General features: G+C 37.7%; 1 protein-coding gene across 1 annotated transcript in view; it reads left to right on the top strand.

Moving 5' to 3' along the window:
• Positions 1-18,232, top strand: part of PBX3 (PBX homeobox 3) — a 125,183-nt gene that overhangs the window by 85,219 nt on the left and 21,732 nt on the right. The window contains exons 3-4 of the mRNA XM_021713172.1: positions 664-854; positions 6,850-6,985. Of these exons, the coding sequence (XP_021568847.1) occupies positions 664-854; positions 6,850-6,985 (327 nt within the window). The remainder of the gene's footprint in view (positions 1-663; positions 855-6,849; positions 6,986-18,232) is intronic.

Here is an 18,232-nt window from a genome sequence, read left to right as displayed (position 1 = left end):
AAAGTTTGAAGTCTGGAAGTGTGATACCTCCTGCTTTGTTTCTTTTGCTAAGGATTGTTTTGGCTATCCTACCTCTTCTTTAAGGCCCAAATCATGAAGCCTCCAGATGAGAATATTCCCTGCTTGGAATTTATATAGCACTTGTTAATATCTTCCTGTTACACTTTGCACTGACTGCTTTGTGTGAGAATTAGTTTTTTATATATTTTATCTCTCTGAAGGTGAGGTCTGCATCTTACTCATTTCTTTGTCCCTTACAGCGCTTTGAACTTTGTAGTTAGTTGTTCAGTACACATTTGTTGAATAAATATGAAACCCCTGATAAAACAGGGACTACTTAGAAATAACTCATATATTTTTACTTATATATGGGCATTGGCAGGGAGCATCCTCCAATGGGAAAACCTCATTTTGGAACCGGGACAAGGGTGAGTGGGAAGGGCAGTTGACTGCTATAGCTCCCTTGCATGTCTAACCATTCACAATTTCAGAATTCTTGCTACCACCATCATTTCATAAGTGTCTTAGTTTTCATTTTACCCTACCCACTGCATAATGCCATTGGTGATTGTAAATGAGGTGGAAATTCAGATGAGTTAATGTCTGGGTGTGATAATATAAAATACCAGTTTCCAAAGGAGTGATTTTTTTCCCCCATTACAGGCGTGTAATGAATTCACTACACATGTGATGAACCTTCTCCGAGAGCAGAGTAGAACACGTCCCATATCCCCAAAAGAGATTGAAAGGATGGTGGGCATCATCCATCGAAAATTTAGTTCCATTCAGATGCAACTCAAACAAAGCACTTGTGAAGCAGTTATGATTTTAAGATCAAGGTTCCTTGATGCCAGGTATGTGAAGCCATAAATCTATTGCATAGCTTTCCCTGTCCCTCACCAACCCAACCCCCATCTTTCACTCCTTATAAATTGTGTTCTGTAAAACTGGCCAGTTGGTCTTAGCCAAATTCATCTTTAATTTGGCTAGAAGAGATTTTCTGTACAATGAACAGGTAATTTAGTTCTTAGTGCCTGTGCTGTCAAGCCTCTTCATCTCTGAGAATGGTAGTGCGGTTAGCTGCCAATTTAGTGATTCAGGAAATGAATAGGATTTAACATTCTTACTAATGACTTTAGGAGTATGTAGCCTTTCAACTCTGATATTAAAAAAGTATTTTTAAGGATAATTTCCTGCATATAACTCTGTTTTAACAAAAGGTATTTCCTAAGAATACCCTAATGTTGCATTGCTTGTGTATATTATGAGAAAATTCTTAGAAATACTGATACTCCTAAAAAGGAAGTAAGTATTTCAGTTTCCAATTCTGTATTTCCAAATCAAGTAAGAACTCATCAGTTTCTTCTGTAAGGACGAGAATTTACTTTTTGTCTGAAGTTTACCCCAAGTTTCACAGGAGTTAGCCAACACATTGTATATGGTAATACATTGTATGTGGTGATCTTCTGAGTAACAGAACAGGAGAATTGTCCTGGTATGTGCTGTCTCTGTAGGGATGCCTCTTGGGCATTGCTGAAGCTCATGATCAATCTGCAACTTTGGAAAGGGGGTTCTATTTTATTTTTTCTTTCTTTCCCCTTGAAATCTGACAGAAGTGATAATTACCATCTAAATCTCACAATATTAAAGAAAATAATTAAGATAGCTTTTCAACTGGAAACCAGAGTGTGTGAAACAGTCTTTGTGCCAGAACTCTTTCTTAAAGCCATGTAAGCAAACATTTGCTACCTAATTATACCACCATTATTCTAGTTAAGCAAAGCTCTGGATCATCTTTGGTTTCCTCTTCTTCTATACTGAATTAGTCACTAGACGTTATCAGTGCTTTGTTTTCTAAGTTTTTCGTGTTAGTTCTTTCCTTGTGCTACTCAGATCCTGATCATTCTTTGTAGCTAGATTAGCACAGTCCCTTCCTGCTAGTCTCCCTATTTCCTCTCCTGCCCATCCTCCATATCCCTTCTCTGTTTACGTAGCATCACTGTGCTGCCCTGATTGCGTTGCTTTTAGAAATCATGGTAGCATTTCAGTACTGGATACACACATACTCACATATGCACACCTCAACCTGGCATTTAAGGCCTTCTGTGACCTCCCCCTGCTTGTATTACTTTTTTGTTGTGGTGAAGATTTTTTTTTTAATCTAAAAAAATGCCAAGCTTACTATGAAAAGTTTCAAAAATATATAGAATAAAAAGATGAGGAATAAAGACAACCTCATTTCTACTATCTAATGAAAAAAATCACTATAAATGTTGTAGCATATTTTCTTTTCTTTTTCTTTTTTTTTTTTTTTGAGTTGGAGTCTCACACGGTCGCCCAGACTGGAGTGCAGTGGCCGCTCCTGGCCACCACAACCTCGCTTGCTGGGCTCTGGCGATCCTTCCGCCTCAGCCTTCCGAGTAGCCGGAATTACAGGCACGCGCTACCACACCCGGCTGATTTTTTGATTTATTGTAGAGATGAGGTCTCGCTGCCCAGGCGGGTCTCGTACCCGCGGGCTCAGGCAATCCACTCACCTCAGCCTCCCAAAGGCGCGGGATTACAGGCTGAGCCACCGAGCCCGGCTTGTAGTATATTTATTTTGTTTTTTGTTTGTTTCGGGGTTTCTTTAAATAAATATTTTTTAAATGGGTCAATATGCATAGATTGGTCTACTTTTTTAAAAATTTACTGTGAATACACAGACATTTTCATGTCATATGAGCTCTAATTATAACTATTTTAATATTTGAAACCTACCAAATGGATATATAACATAATTTACTTGGCATTATTTTATTTTTGAGCATTTAAGTTTTTCCTATTAATTTCTATATAACTTCTTCCTTTGTTCCTTCCTTCTACAATTATTTACTTGTGCTGAGTGGTAAACAAGACAAGTTAACATACTTGAGCCTGTTGAGCGTATATTTTACATGAGGAAGTAGACAATAAAGAAGTGAAAAAATATACAGTGTACTCTATTCAATAATGCAACGAAATGGAATGGGGTGATAAGTGTTATGCAGAGAAATCAAGCAAGAGAAGAGGAAATGATGGAGAGAGGGTTCCATTTTAGGCAGATTTTTATTGAAACTAGTGTTTCAGTGAGAATCTTTATACATTGAACCTTTTTGTCTTTAACATTATTTCCTAAGGATTAATTCTCAAAAGTGGAATTATTAGATCAGAACTTGAATGTTTTCTGTGGTTTTATTAATATATCACTAAATTGTTCTCCTATATTTCTTCCAGTAATGAAATGTCTCTTTGTCCTATCTGTTTCCACTACCTAGAATTCCTCTTTTTTCTCTGTCTTTACCAACCACTCCTCTGCCTCTCACAGCAGCAAACCCTCTCTCTAAGTTGGTCACCAGTAATGAGTTGTTGTCTGTGAAGGTGTCTGAAACCAAGCCCAGAACTTAACCAGTGCTCATGTTGGTTGGATCTAGTGAGATGTTCCTTATTGTTCTAGGCCTGGCCTCACTTCTTCCTTTTCAGTTCACTTTAATTACTCTCTTGGACCAATTCTTTCTTCCCTTGAACACTTATACTGCATTTATACAATTATTCAGACCAAATTTCATGCACTCTCTTTTCTTGTAGTCTTTCATGAACATTTCTTCTCTCCCCTGGTAAGCCACAAGGTCACTGAAAGCAACAGCCAAGACCAAGAGGTAATAGGCAACAAAAAATAATTTATGGACTGGCCAAATGAATGAATATTTCCACTTACTGCTTTCTAACAGCTCAAAAAACATTTTATAATTATTGTCAAATTTGGGCATTTTAATAAATAGTGTTGTGTAACAAAGATATTAAAAAATATGTTTAATAGAAAGGAATTTGTTTAAGTCAACTGCTATCCTTATTTCTGTTGCTACTTTCCCATTCTTGTCAATATGCATGCTTATTTTTTATAAAACTGCATTCATAATGTATACACCTAAATGATTTATTTTTCTTCCACAAAGAGAAAGTATATTAACAGCCTAGAGTGAGCAGACCGAAAATGAGAGAGTGGCAGAGGTTGGAGCAGAATCCTTTCTCCCGCAGAAACTGCTGTTAGTAGCATTGTGATGCTGATGGAACACAGCCCTGGACTGATGCACCACTGCACACTGGCCTGAGGCATAGCCATTTAGAATGTGGTGAACCCTGGGGGAGTGAAACTGAGGGGAAATGCTTGAAGGGCATTTCTTATAGGGTGTTTTCTAATTAATAACGTATATGGCCAAATTCTCTCCTATGCCTTCAAGTAAATGCAAATACTGAGCTTTGGTTCCATTTATTCTTGCAGTGGTAGTGCCTCCCAGCAAGCCCTGTGCACTGAGAAGATGAGGCAGCTCTGCTTTAGGCAAACATACGTGGTCAGATACGTGATTCACTTGCTCACTCTGGTTTTCTGTAAGGCCATGCTCATGTTTTCTTCATAATTTGACAAGCGGAAGCAAAACATTTAAGAATAAATTTGTGTGGGTCCCTGTCCTAGTAGAAGCTAGAATGTCTGGTGAGATATTGTATATGTTCTCTGTGGTTTTTTTTTTATGTTTGCTAAAAACCACCCCTGGGCTAAATTGATGTGAGCCAAATTTCTCTTTGCTTCCCTAGATATGTTTCTTCTTGTTCCTCATTTTACAAGTCCCTGTTTCCCAATTGCTTTTTTGTTATCTACTCCTGTCTACCCTTGGCCTTGATGCTGGGCTCCATGTTTTAGACTGGGAGTCACAAACTCGTATGCTTATATATAATGGAATTGAGTGGAGTAACTGGATTAGAGATGCAGTGAGGGGCAGTGAGGCTTAGAGCAGATGGGTACATATCTAAGGGGACAGCCATCACTCAGCTTTAGCCTACAACTGCCTTCTGAGATTGCAACCCTGGTGTGACTGATCTCCAGATTTCACATAAGAAGTCAGAAACCTAGATTTTTATGAGCAGGCCATTACTGTGTGGTCTCAACAAATAATGTCTGTGGGCCAACTAATGCCTGTAGGTTTGTTCTAGACCTTTTCCACCTTACTTATCCAGCTACCTGCTTATCAGAGTGTGCCTCTTCAAAGTGCCCCCAACTCAGGGCCTTGTCTTTGTTTTCAAACAATGCATGACTCCTGCAAAAATGCTAGCTGCTGTTCTTCTAGGTGTCAGAAAGAAACTTCTTTTCTTCCTTTACCACCTCCCCCATCCATCTCATCATCAAATCTTGTTGACTGCAATCCCCAAATAGATTTTGACTCTCATCTTCATTCCCCAGGAAAAAAATGCTTTAACTCTCCAAAAAAATATTAAAATTAAGAAATTTCAGGACTGAAACTTGAGATGTTTTGATCAGACCTAGATTTTTTACTGCCTTAAACTCTCCTTTAATGTTGAAACATTGATCACACAGTTAACCTGCCATGCAAGTTACATCATTTTAACTAAAAGAATCTTATATGATGCATACCTTTGAAACCACTTACTGGCTCTCTCTGTCTTTTCTGAGTGTGGGATGTCAAAATTGAGAAGATCATTTTGAAGAAAGTATTAAGAAAATTATCTGAAGAAGGTATTTTCTAGTTACTAGAGTATCTAATCCAGAATGAATTCTGACAAATGCGAATTTTCAGACTGGAATTATTTAAATCTTAATAACAAAACCCAAATACAAATGACACTTTTGCTACTTGAAATTAGTTGTTAATTAATACTTGATCTCTGGCACTCTGTCATCCTTCCACCCCACTCCCAACCAAAGCAAAAATAAAATAAAATTGAAAAAGTTTTCCTCCCCTACACTTTCTCTTGTGAAGAAAATGATACCTCAGTTCAGACAGTTGCTTAAGCAGAAAAATCCAGAAATAACATCTTGATTTTTTCCCCCCTAACCTTCTTTCTGTCTCCCTCATCTATTTCTCCCCATCCACTCTGTCATCAAATTCTGTTGCTTTTACCTTTCAAATAAATCTTGAGTCCTATTTTCATTATATCATCTTCAATTTGACCAGGGCAATTGTCTTCTTAAATGGTCTTTGCAGTTTCTTTCATGCTGTCCTCCAGCTGTTCTCAGCAATTAGAACAATCTTTTTAAAATATGAAACTTAAGACCTTTAATAGCTTCCTATTGCACTTAGCATAAAATCTAAAAATTCTACCCCACTATAAACTGACCCCTACCCATCCTTCCAGATTTCTCTCATGCATTGCCTATCTTTTGGTGTGCTTCAGCCTCCTCTAGGCCTGTAGACAAGCTCTTTTCTGTTTCAGGACTGTTTCCTCTTCTACTCTTTGTCTGACTAACTCCCAACCATTATCTAGATCTCGAATTAAATGTCTCTCTTTCAAGGACATCTTTTCTCATTCCATAATCTATATTACCTTTCCCTCTTACACATTTTCATTATATCTTATACTCTTCCTTCAGGATAATTTGTAATTATCACCAGAATATGTAACTATTTATTTCTTCAATCCCTTTCTAATATCTTTCTTGCCCCATCTTTCTATTCTGTTCCTTAGTGTTCCAGTTCCCTGTAAGTTCTTTGGTAGACCTTGTCTGTTTTGTTACCACTGGATCATCACTGAATACCTACAACACATTAGGTTCTTAATAAATATTTGTTAAATACGTTAAAGAATGAAATTAATTGTGCTTCATATTCTAGTATTTTCTTAGTGATCTGGCATCTTAAAATGAATTGGATAGTGCTTTGTAGGATACCTAGACTATAACTTACAGTATCACAGTAATAAATTAGACTCTAAGGATGTTTAAAAATAGAAATCTACTTTTTGTATGATCTTAATTAATCTATCCCTCTTTGGTTAATGCCGATTGTAACTGCGAACCTGTTTTTACTCTTGTCATAGACGGAAAAGGCGTAACTTCAGTAAACAGGCCACAGAAATCTTAAATGAATATTTTTACTCACACCTCAGCAACCCCTACCCCAGTGAAGAAGCCAAAGAGGAACTGGCCAAGAAATGCAGCATCACAGTGTCACAGGTGAGCAAGGACCCCATGGTTTGTCTTATTCCCCATTGATACAGGAATCCCATTCCTTCCTCAGGGTGTTCTCATCAAATTTCATACCCAAATGTGCCATCATCAAAGAAGATATTTTAAAAATCTAGATATTTCCAGAGTTTTAGGCAAGATTTTATTTTCTTTCTTTCTTTCTCTCTCTGTCTCTCTCTCTCTCTCTCTCTCTCTCTCTCTCTCTCTCTCTCTCTCTTTCTTTCTTACTCTGTCACCCTGACTGGCGTGCAGTTGCCGCTCCCAGCTACCGCAGCCTCGACCTGCTGGGCTCCGGCGATCCTTCCGCCTCAGCCTTGCGAGTAGCCGGAATTACAGGCATGCGTTACCATGCACAGCTGATTTTTTTATTTATTGTAGAGATGAGGTCTCGCCAGGTTGCCCAGGCAGGTCTTGAACCTGCAGACTCAGGCAATCCACTCACCTCAGCCTCCCAAAGCATGGGATTACAGGCTGAACCACCAAGCCCAGCTATTAGGCAAGATTTTAAAGCTTAGATAATTTTATTTAAAACCCAAAGTGACAAGGAATCAAGATTACCAGCACTCCTAACCCCAGTGTGAATCTTCTACAGAGAGGACATAAACATGACATGGGAGAGGACAGTTTGCACTTGTGGACTCTCCAGTAAATGACATGTATTCCTGTTTTCCCTGACTTAAATGACTGACCTAAGCTTCTACCAGTGAGAAACCAATTTAGTTGTTGAAGAAAGGAAATTTAATTCTTTTCTCTTTTCTTTTTCGAGTTGGAGTGTCACTCTGTCACCCAGGCTGGAGTACAGTAGCACTCACATGACCACTGCAGTCTCAACTTGCTGGGTTCAGGTGATCTTTTTGCCTCAGCCTTCCAAGTAGCTGGAACCACATGTGTGCACCACCATGCCCAGCTAATTTTTTGATTTATTATAGAAATGAGATCTCACCAAGTTGCCCAGGCTGGTCTCAAACCCCTGGACTCAGGCAATCTTCTCGCTTCTGCCTCCCAAAGTGCTGGGATTATAGGTGTGAGCCACAGCACCCAGTCTGGAAATTTAATTCTTTGGTGAAATCTTTGAGGAAATCACCAAGCCCCTCCTAGGTAACCATGCTGTGATGTTTGAGTCCCAAGGATTTCCTTGCTTCCTTATTATTCATTAGGCAGAATAGTTAAGTTCATGCCTGTCAGAGTTTTTATTTTTTGTGTTTTTTTAAATGTCCATTGGTAATAGTTTGTGGCCCTGAAGTTAGTTACCATTATTAAACAAAAATACAATTAGTATCAGTCAAATAGACTGGTATTTGGATTGAGGATTGGTGACACCTAATTGGAGATATAAATTAACAAAAATATACCTTCTTAAAAAGTAAGTATATCCTATTGACATTATCTCTAAAATACAATTTTATTTAAGTACTCATATTATTGACATTTGAATAGCATTTCTTTGTAGCTTGTAAAAGTGACAGTTTTCCAACCAGTTTTTATCGTGGAACTCAAGGGAAAGCTGATCCTTGTCAGAAACTTCAGTGTTCCCTAGGGGTCACATGACACCAAATGTTAAGAGTAGTTTTTAAGTAAATGCACCTCTTGTACACCTGAAGTCCAAGATACTAAAGATTCTCTTCAGATTTCAATGAGGGTTTCACGTCAGTGTTTTACATCATTGTTATTTAAGGGAATAGGGTAGAGATTTAAGTCGATGCTCCTCGTTTGGCATTACTTTCCATAGATCCTCAAGAGCAAAATAATATCTAATTAAGATTTCATTTAAGATTATTGTCGGCCAGGTTCGGTGGCTCAGCCTGTAATCCCAGCACTTTGGGAGACCAAGGCCAGTGGATTGCCTGAGCCCGCGGGTTTGAGACCAGCCCGGGCAACCTTGCGAGACCTCGTCACTACAATAAAGTAAAAAAAAAAAAACTGGGTGTGGTGGCATGTGTCTATAGTTCCAGCTACTTGGAAGGCTGAGGCAGAAGGATCGCTGGAGCCCAGAAGGTCGAGGCAGGGGTGGCCGTGAGCATGCGTGCCACTGTACTCCAGCCTGGGTAAAGGAGTGAGACTCCAACTAAAAAAAAAAAGATATATTGTCATTTTCTTATGAAATAGTGGTATATCTTGATCCCTTTTGCTCAGTTAGAAATGGAGTATATTTGATTGGGTTACAAACTTACACCAGACATATAAAACGTTACTATCTGAGTTATGTAGTATTCACTGCCACTTAAAGTACTGAGAAACAGTATAATATGCTGGGTTTGACAGGGAAGACAATTAAAAGTATATTCATTTCAAGTGGGTTTTTTGGTGTGTGCACTTTCTCTGAATATTAGTGAAAGGATGAGGTTCCTACTGAGCACCAGATGATGATAACAATAGCCGCTTTCTGACTTAGATCTTAAATGTTGGTGGATCCAATTTGTTAGGATATTTTCCTACTTTAACTCTTCTTTTTAACACTACTGCAATATATGTACCACTAGAGAATAACACAGGTTATGTATTTTTTCAAAACCAGTGAAATCCAGATGTTTCATGAGCTGTGGTACCAAGCACTTCCTTTGTAAGGTAGGATGTGCTCAGTACATGATTGTGGAATAAGTGATTCAAGGTTTCCTTCTAGATGTTCTGAACCATGGAGCTTTCGCATCTAAAAATAGGCTAGAAGCCCACTTATCAGTGTTTTTAAAAAATATTTATTTCACTTGGATTTTTTAAATTTATAATTTAAAAAAATATAGAGAGACAAGGTTTCACTGTGTTGCCTAGGCTGGTCTCAAACTTGTGGGCTCAAGCAATTCTCTCACCTCAGCCTCTTTTGAGCTGACATTACAAGCATGAGCCACCGTACCCAGCCTCATAGCCTCATTTCATTTGTTTCCTATAGAAAAAACTTCGTTAGGTTTTGAATTTTTTTTTTTTTTTAGCGTTTGCTGAGGAAATGGTAGAGAAATATGAACATAGATTTATTACTCTGTCTCAAAAGCAAACTTTTTGACTTTGTTCTTCCAGGGTTATCCTTTTAAACACAAAATTTTAGCAAGTAGTGTAAGCATCAATTAAAATTGTTACAATTTTCTTTTTACCTATTTTCTGCCTAAAAAGTTAATTATCCCGCAACAGTTTCCTCCCCTACATCTCTGAAGTGGAAACAGTGGTTATCATTTTAATTATTAAAGACATCAGTTATTATTCTTATAAATTAATGGCCATTTGTTTACATTGTTTAAAAGTGAAAGTACAGAATTTCTCTTCTAGGCTTAACAGATCAACTACTTTCAAAGGAGAAGTAAACATTGTTTAAAATATAAATCATACTTTACATGAGCCCAGGAGTTTGAGAACAGCTTGGGCAACATAGTGAGACCTCATCTCTACCAAAAAAAAAAAAAAAATTAACTGAGTGTGTGGCACACACCTGTAGTCCCAGCTACTCAGGAGCCTGAGGCAGAAGGATCACCTGATCCCAGGCAGTCGAGGCTGCGATGAGCTGTGATTGTGCCAGTGCACTCCAGCCTGGTGACAGAGTGAGACTCTCAACTCAAAAATAAATAAAATAAAAATAAAATATAAATCATACTTAAATACAATTAAATTAGAATCTAGCAGTTCATGTACAAAACTAATTTTTAAAATGTTGAAACCCTTTGAAAACAGGCAACTAGAATAACACTATTTTTGCTAGATTTAGAGTATATGAAACTGTGATTTATTCTTTACTGCTACTGCTTAAAATCCTTAGTAAGAATAAGTAAAGAAATATCTTTAATACTATGAGGGTAGGACAGAATTTCTTAAACAGGACATAAAATGTGTAAGCAACATAGAAAAAAATGGATAAATTCAGAGTAAAACGTTATCAAAGTACTTAGGCAGGGTGCAGTGGCTCACGCTTGTAATCCCAACACTTTGGGAGGCCATGGCAGGAGAATTGCTTGAGCCTAGGAGTTCAAGACCATCCCAGGCAACATAGTGAGACCCCAGTCTCTGCAAAAAGTAATTAGCCAGCAATGCTGGTGCCTGTAGGGCCAGCAACTTGGGAGGCTGAGGTGGGAAGATCACTTGAGCCCAGGAGTTTGAGGCTACAATGAGCTATGATCAGTCCTCAGCACTTAAGTCTGGGCAAAGTACTTAAGTAATTAATAAAGACTGTGAAAATATCAGCATGATACAACCATTTCAAGAAAGATTGGATTAGTTAAGACTTATCAATAGATATTAAATCTAAGGGAAAATTTTGATGAAGAACATGGTCTTCAAGTGTCCTTCCATAGGCCCTTTATTAGTTGCAAGGGATTTGTTTTTAAAATTAATTTTAGAGTGGAACAAAACCTTGACCAGGTGATTAGAATCAACATCACCAATAAGGAGCAGACGGAGCATACAAGAAAGTAACCTGAATCTAATCACGAGACAACATCAGACAAACCCCAGATGAGGAATGTTCACCTAGAGAAAAAGGGAGTAAGAGAGCATTATTCTTTAAAAATGTTAAAGAAAGGCCATGGAAATGTTCCAGATTTTAAAAGACTAAAAAGGTATGACGAGAAAATGTAATACCTGACCCTAGACTGAATTCTGTAAGAGAGGGGGGAAAAATGCTATAAAAGATATTGTTGTGTTAAAATTACTGGACCAGGCTCGGTGGCTCAGCCTGTAATCCTAGCACTTTGGGAGGCCAAGGCAAGTGGATTGCCTGAACCTGAGGGTTTGAGACCAGCCCAGGCAACTTGGTGAGACCTCATCTCTACAATAAAACAAAAATATTAGCTGGGAGTAGTGGCACACACCTGTAGTTCTGGCTACTTGGAAGGCTGAGGTGGAAGGATCGCTGGAGCCTAGCAGGTCGATGCTGGGGTGGCCGTGAGTGTGCCACTGCATTCCAACCTGGATGACAGAATCCAACTAAAAAAAAAAAAGTTACAGAATTAAATTGTAATTGATAAATGTACTGTGGTTATCTGAGAGAATACCTGTATGCTTAGGAAATAAATACACTGACAGACTTAGGAGTAAAGGGCCATGATGTATATAACTTACCCTTAAATGTTCAGAAAAAATGTATATGTGTATGAAAACATACATGCACAAACATGAGTGCACACAAAGATAAAACAAATGGGACAAAATGTTAATAATGGGTGAATCTGGATAAAGGGCGTACACAGATATTCTCTATACTATTTTTAATAGCAACTTTTTTGCAAATTTGAAGTTACTTCCAAATAAAACATTTTTTAAAATGTGAAGACAGCCCACAAACTGCAAGAAGATATTTGTAAGTATATAAGCAACAGAGAATTAAAATTAAAAATATATAAGGAACTCTTATAAATTAATAAGAAAAAGACAAAGAGCCTATTTGAAAAATAGGCAAAAGACTCAAACAAGAGTTGCATAGAAGGAAAAATAGCATTGGTAAACTATATGAAAAGACCTTTATCTTAATAGGAATTAGGAAAATATGATTTAAAAATTGCAATTAATTAACATTTTAAATTTCCTAGATTAGCAAGAAATTTTAAGTCTGACCAGACCAGGGGTTGGCAAGAATGTGCAGCAGTAGAAACCCTTGTGATATTGCTGGTAGGAATGTAAATTGGCATAGCCACTCTGGAAAACTTTTGGAATTATCTTATAAATTTGAACATGCATATACTATTTAACCCACAATTTTACAATTTCACCTCTAGGTGAAGTTGCCCTAGAAAATCTCTTGTGTGTCAGGAGACGTGGGTAAGAGCAGTCATAATAACATTGTTTAAAATGACAAAAAACTTGAAACAGCCAGTTGTCACTTGACTGGAGAAATGGAGGAATACACTGTGGTATAATTCCATGGTGGAGCCCTATACAGCAGTGAAAAAAGAATGATGTACAGCTATCCACATCAATTCTAGTGACTCCTTAAAACATAATTTGAATGAAAACTGAAAATTGCAGAATATATGTAATATAACAAGTTTGAAGCCAAGCAAACTAAACAGCAAATTGTCAGGGACACAAATATATGGTTATGGATATATTAAGTAAACATGTTCTATAATTTTTAAAGTTCACAATGTGTTATAGCTATAAGTGGGCACAAGTAAGTGAAAATTTTACCATTTATAATAGTCTTACATTAATTTGTGATAATATATATTATAAATGTCCTTAATATGGAATTGCATGCCGAACCTAGGATTTTAAATCTCTGATTTCTTAAGACTTGGTTTGATTGAGTATCTGGAGTTTCACTTTTACATACACCCTGAAAACTGGCAAAAGGAGAGACAATTTCAAATGTCATGCACTGAGAATCATACTGACTTTTTCACATATCCTTAATTAGTGAAGCACATATTAAAATGCTTTTACTTCTTGGAATAAAGCTAACTTGCATTGATTATTCAAGTTACTAAGCCACAAAAAGTCCATTGTTCTCGTGATTCCAGTTTGAATTTGAGTAACTCTGGCCCTACTTTTTCTGCTGAGTGTTTTTGGAATGAAAAATGTTAACTATTTCTTCACTGCGGCTGTAATTAAAATATACTGTAAATAAAGGATTTTTTTTTTTAATCAGGTAAGATCCACAAATGGTATAGAGGTTAAGTGATAGCACTAGGGTGCATTCATTCATTCAACCAACATTTTAAAGCTCTTAAAGTGAAGCATAACACCTGCTTTTATGGAAAACATTATGCTATAATTCATACAGATGAGGAAACTGAAATTCAGAGAAGTTAAGTGATTTGACAAGGGTCATAAGCCTCAGTGAGTAGGGAAGGTAGGGGTTCTTACACAGAAATTCCTGATTAGAAAGGAGAAGCTGAATTTTTACTTTTTTCCCTGTAAGAGGCAGTGTGGTTCATACATCCTCAGGGCCTAGGTTGCAGAGTACTGGTTTGTGAGGTACAGACCTGAACTTATTTCACCAGGGCTGCATCATTTCCCCCCAAGCTACTTTAGAGACTTTAGGCTAGTTAGTAGTCTGAGGTCTCTTTACTCATTAAACTACTTATTCCAAAGCAGTGAATATTCAGTAAGCTAATTAAAATTTGTAAGTAAGATTTCCTTATTAAAAAAATCTATTAAAATAAGAAGCAGCCCGTTAAAATAATAATTAAAGCAGGAAAAAAGATGACTGCCAAATTACAGTATTTTTTTCGGCTATCCATAAAGGTCTTTTGATTACTGTGGCAGCAGACAGAAGGCAGAAGTGGGTTTCTACTGTGAGTATGCAATTGGTAAACCAAAGACAAATTGAAGGAAAATGGCAGCTATTTTGTTACAGCAGTTCTTTCACACAATATTAAAAGGTTGCAGACCCTCTGTTCTAAAAACTCCAATTGAGTGTCCCAGCGGAGATGGAACAGCATTAAACAGTGTGTAGTGAATAAAGGAAAAGGCTGTAAAAAGATGAAAGACGAGAGCTTAAGGATGCTCTGGCGCCAAGTACAGGTGAGGCATATCTGCAAGATTTAAAGAAAACAGGAAAAGCCTCTGATTGTGGTGGTGATTGTTCTCTAAACATAGTTGGCACCATGCTTAGCTTGGTGCTTGAAGCTAGCTCTAGTGATGTCAGGTATTATATTTCTTTTCGAATTAGCTTTTTAGAGGAAGTATCTAACACTTGTTTGATGTGATACCCAAACTAGGAATAGTGAGACTATTTCCAGCTTAGATTTAGTGTTTTTGAGTTTTTATATACTTAGAAGAAGTCACAATCAGAACTGTAGTCCCTCCAGTTCTTGTCCCCTTCACCTTCTTTCACTGATTCCTTATTTTCTTCCGTCAATTGAGAATTCCCATCAGCTCCTCTTCATGCTGGTCTCTTATCACTGCATCTCACCTTCCTATTGCCTCGCTTTGGGAGGCATGTCAGGCCAATAGGCCAATAGATAAGCCAGGGTCCCCACAGAAAACAGATGGCACACTCAAATTAAAATAATTTGTGGACAGCTTAATAAAGTGACTGTTTACAAAATGTGGGCAGCATGTAGGGAAACCCCAAAGGATGATGCTAGTACTAGGTGCTGTTACTCCATTGGCCTGAATAGATAAGGAAAGGGTCACCAGAACCTGCCGCAGAGGAGGTGTGTGGAGAAGGCTAGTAATTGAGACTAGAGAAAAGGCAGCCTTACAGCGTGGGAGTCGGGAACAGATACTCTGACCTCACTCTCCTCTCTTCCTCTTATCTCCTATTATTGCCCGCTGTTGACCAGAACCCTGAAGGCATGCAGGGCAGCTCCTGAGGCCCATAGGTAAAGAGTAGATAAGGAGGGTGAACAGAAGATAGGCAGTGCACCCAAAGGGTCAAGACACCAGATCAGAACAGGCTCCAGGCTCAAGCCTCCTGGGTTCCCACTTCTATCGATTCAGGGATGTTTGCACTCAGAAACCTTCTCCAGAGATGCTCTTGGGCTTTCCTTGTTTCTTCTCTTTTGGCTTCTCTTTTCCTTTCCTGACTCTTCTGTCAGCTATGTGAAGAGCACTTTGCTTACCTAAAATGAGTTTGGGTTTTAAGAGTAGAAACTACAAAAAAGTTAAAATAAGATAATTTAATCCAGCCAAAGGTGCTCTTCAGGATTTTTGGTTATTTTTCTAATTTACTCAACAAGTACTTAGTGCCTACTATGTATCAGGCACTGTGCCTGACTCCATAGCAAAGAAAGGTGACGAAGATATGCTCAAATTTCTTGGGGGAGACAAACAGATGTGTTACTCACAGAATATAAAAGTTACCTGGGGAAGTATACAGGTATATGTGGATATCATATAGTATGAAGAGGGGTTTACATTCTACTGAGATCAGGACAGTCTCCCTAGAGAGAATGACATGTGTGGAACTGGAAAACTTTAGCAGAAGGAAACTGGAGAGAAAGGGTATTCTAAGCAAAGGAAACTGCAGAAGCAAAAAAATAGATAGGAAAACAATCTAAGTGAGGCTGGAGCTTGTGTTATTATGTGGGGAGTAACAAGAATTAAGACTTCAGATGGTGAAGACTTCGATGAGCCTTGACCAAAATCCCAACTCTTCCCCAGTTTATTAGCTCTGTGACCTGGGCAAGTCCTTTTACCTCACTCCCTCCTCTCTTCATACATATAATTTGAATAAAAATACCAGTACTTCATAGAATTATGGTAGTTTCAGTGAAATAATATACATAGAGCACCTAGCAGAGTACCTATCACAAAGTAGAAGATATAATTATTACTATGCTGTTTCTCCTGCCTAGAATTTTCTAACCTTGTCCCCTACAAGCATACATGTATAAACATCTTACTAATTCCTACTCCTTCAAAGCTAACTTCAATGTAAGTTCTTCAAGAAAGCATTCCTTAATACCTCCAGTTCTTAACCTCCGTTGTATATTCTCATAGCTTCCTTTTCTTAATACCACTTACCATGATTGTAACTAAATAATGATTTGTTTAAAGCTGTTCCTCTGTTCAATGATAAACTCCATGTTTTCTTATTCAATGCTGTATTCTTAATGCCTAACACAGTGTCCAGCACATAAACACTTAATGAATGTTTGTCAAATAAATGATTTAGATAACAGGACACAACATTTGGAAAGTGAAGATTGAGCCTGTTTGGGGAGGATCTGCAGTTAGGAAATTGAGCACTTATGTCTATTTTGCCCCCATTAATTAATTTATTCAGTAACATTCATTTAACTAATGGCTTTGAATCATTGGGGCAACATATAACAGTGAATACAACAAGGATTCTGCCCTTGTAGAACTTACATTCTAATGATGAAAAATTATCTATGTAAATATATATGATTATATATTATATCATATATAATTATGTATTCCATGTTTTATAATTAGCATGTATTATAATTGATACAGCAGTGTAAGTATAATTGTGCTTAAGTATAAAATGTTATCTATTATATAATGATATCATTCTAATGAATATAAGAATTATAAAATACAGATAATAGGCTGGGCTCAGTGGCTCAGCCTGTAATCCCAGCACTTTGGGAGACTGAGGTGAGTAGATTGCCTGAGCCCATGGGTTTGAGACCAGCCCGAGCAATTTGGCAAGACCTCATCTCTACAATAAATCAAAAATTAGCTGGGCATGGTAGTACATGCCTGTAGTTCTGGCTACTTGGAAGGCTGAGGCAGAAGGATCACCAAACCCCAGCGGGGTGGCCATGAGTGTGCCACTGCACTCCAGCTTAGGGGACAGAGTGAGACTCCAACTCAAAAAAACAAACAAATACACACACACACACACACACACACACACACACATAAATGTATATATATACATACATATATATGTATATATATATTATAGTAATAAATACTATGAAATAAAATAAGGAGAGTGAGGACTTCTGGTGTAGGATATGTGATTAGGTTTGTAAAAGATAATTCCAGCATTAATGTATAAGATTTATTTGAAGGGAAAAACACTAGAATGAGGGCAACACAGATTACAGTTGACTCTTGAACAACCTGGGTTTGAACTGCATGGGTTCACATATGCCTACTTTTCCAACTGAATACAGATCAGAAATATGGTTTTCGCAGATTGTGAAATACTCATACATAGACCACTGCCTTGTATATGGAGATTCTGCAGGGCTGACTTGAGTATGCACAGTTTTCAATATATGTGGAGATCTTGGAACCAATTGCCCACATGTACTGAAAGATGACTGTGGCATAAGTCAGACAAGATGTGGTGAAAATTCAGATTATACCACTGGAAGATAAAGGTGGGGGTGGATTTGAAAAGTAATTTGGAGGCAAGACTGATATTTTGGAGATGGGGTAAACAATTGGATAAGGGCATGAGGAGGAAAGAATAATAGAAGATAGCTGAGGATTCTAGTCTAGATTATTGAAAATAGTGATATTATTAGCTGATATAGGAAACACATGTTTGATGGAGTGGAGCTTAAAGATTTGTGGTGATTTTGCCAGGTTTGCATTGCATTTAGTATCTGTTGGGAAATGTTCAGTTTGGAAATATAACTCAGGAGAAAGGTCAAGGTTAAAGATGTAGCTCAGAGGAGGTCACTTACTTAAGTTCACAATTGAGGCCTTGAGAATGGGGTTGCCTGGAGAACTTCTAGATCAGAAGAAAATAAGGCTATTAGAAACTGCTTTTCCCTGAGTCATTTGCCAATTCTGAGATGGTGGCTAAGAGGATGAGCAGTTAAGCAGTGCTTTTGACAACTTTTCAGGGCTGAAAGGGTGGGAATTAGTGCCTAGGAGCTGCCGGGG

This window comes from Carlito syrichta, unplaced genomic scaffold, assembly GCF_000164805.1.
Source record: "Carlito syrichta isolate Samal-C Ts95f unplaced genomic scaffold, Tarsius_syrichta-2.0.1 Scaffold304325, whole genome shotgun sequence".
In the NCBI taxonomy this organism is placed as follows: Eukaryota; Metazoa; Chordata; class Mammalia; order Primates; family Tarsiidae; genus Carlito; species Carlito syrichta.
This window is presented reverse-complemented; position numbering and strand designations above follow the sequence as displayed.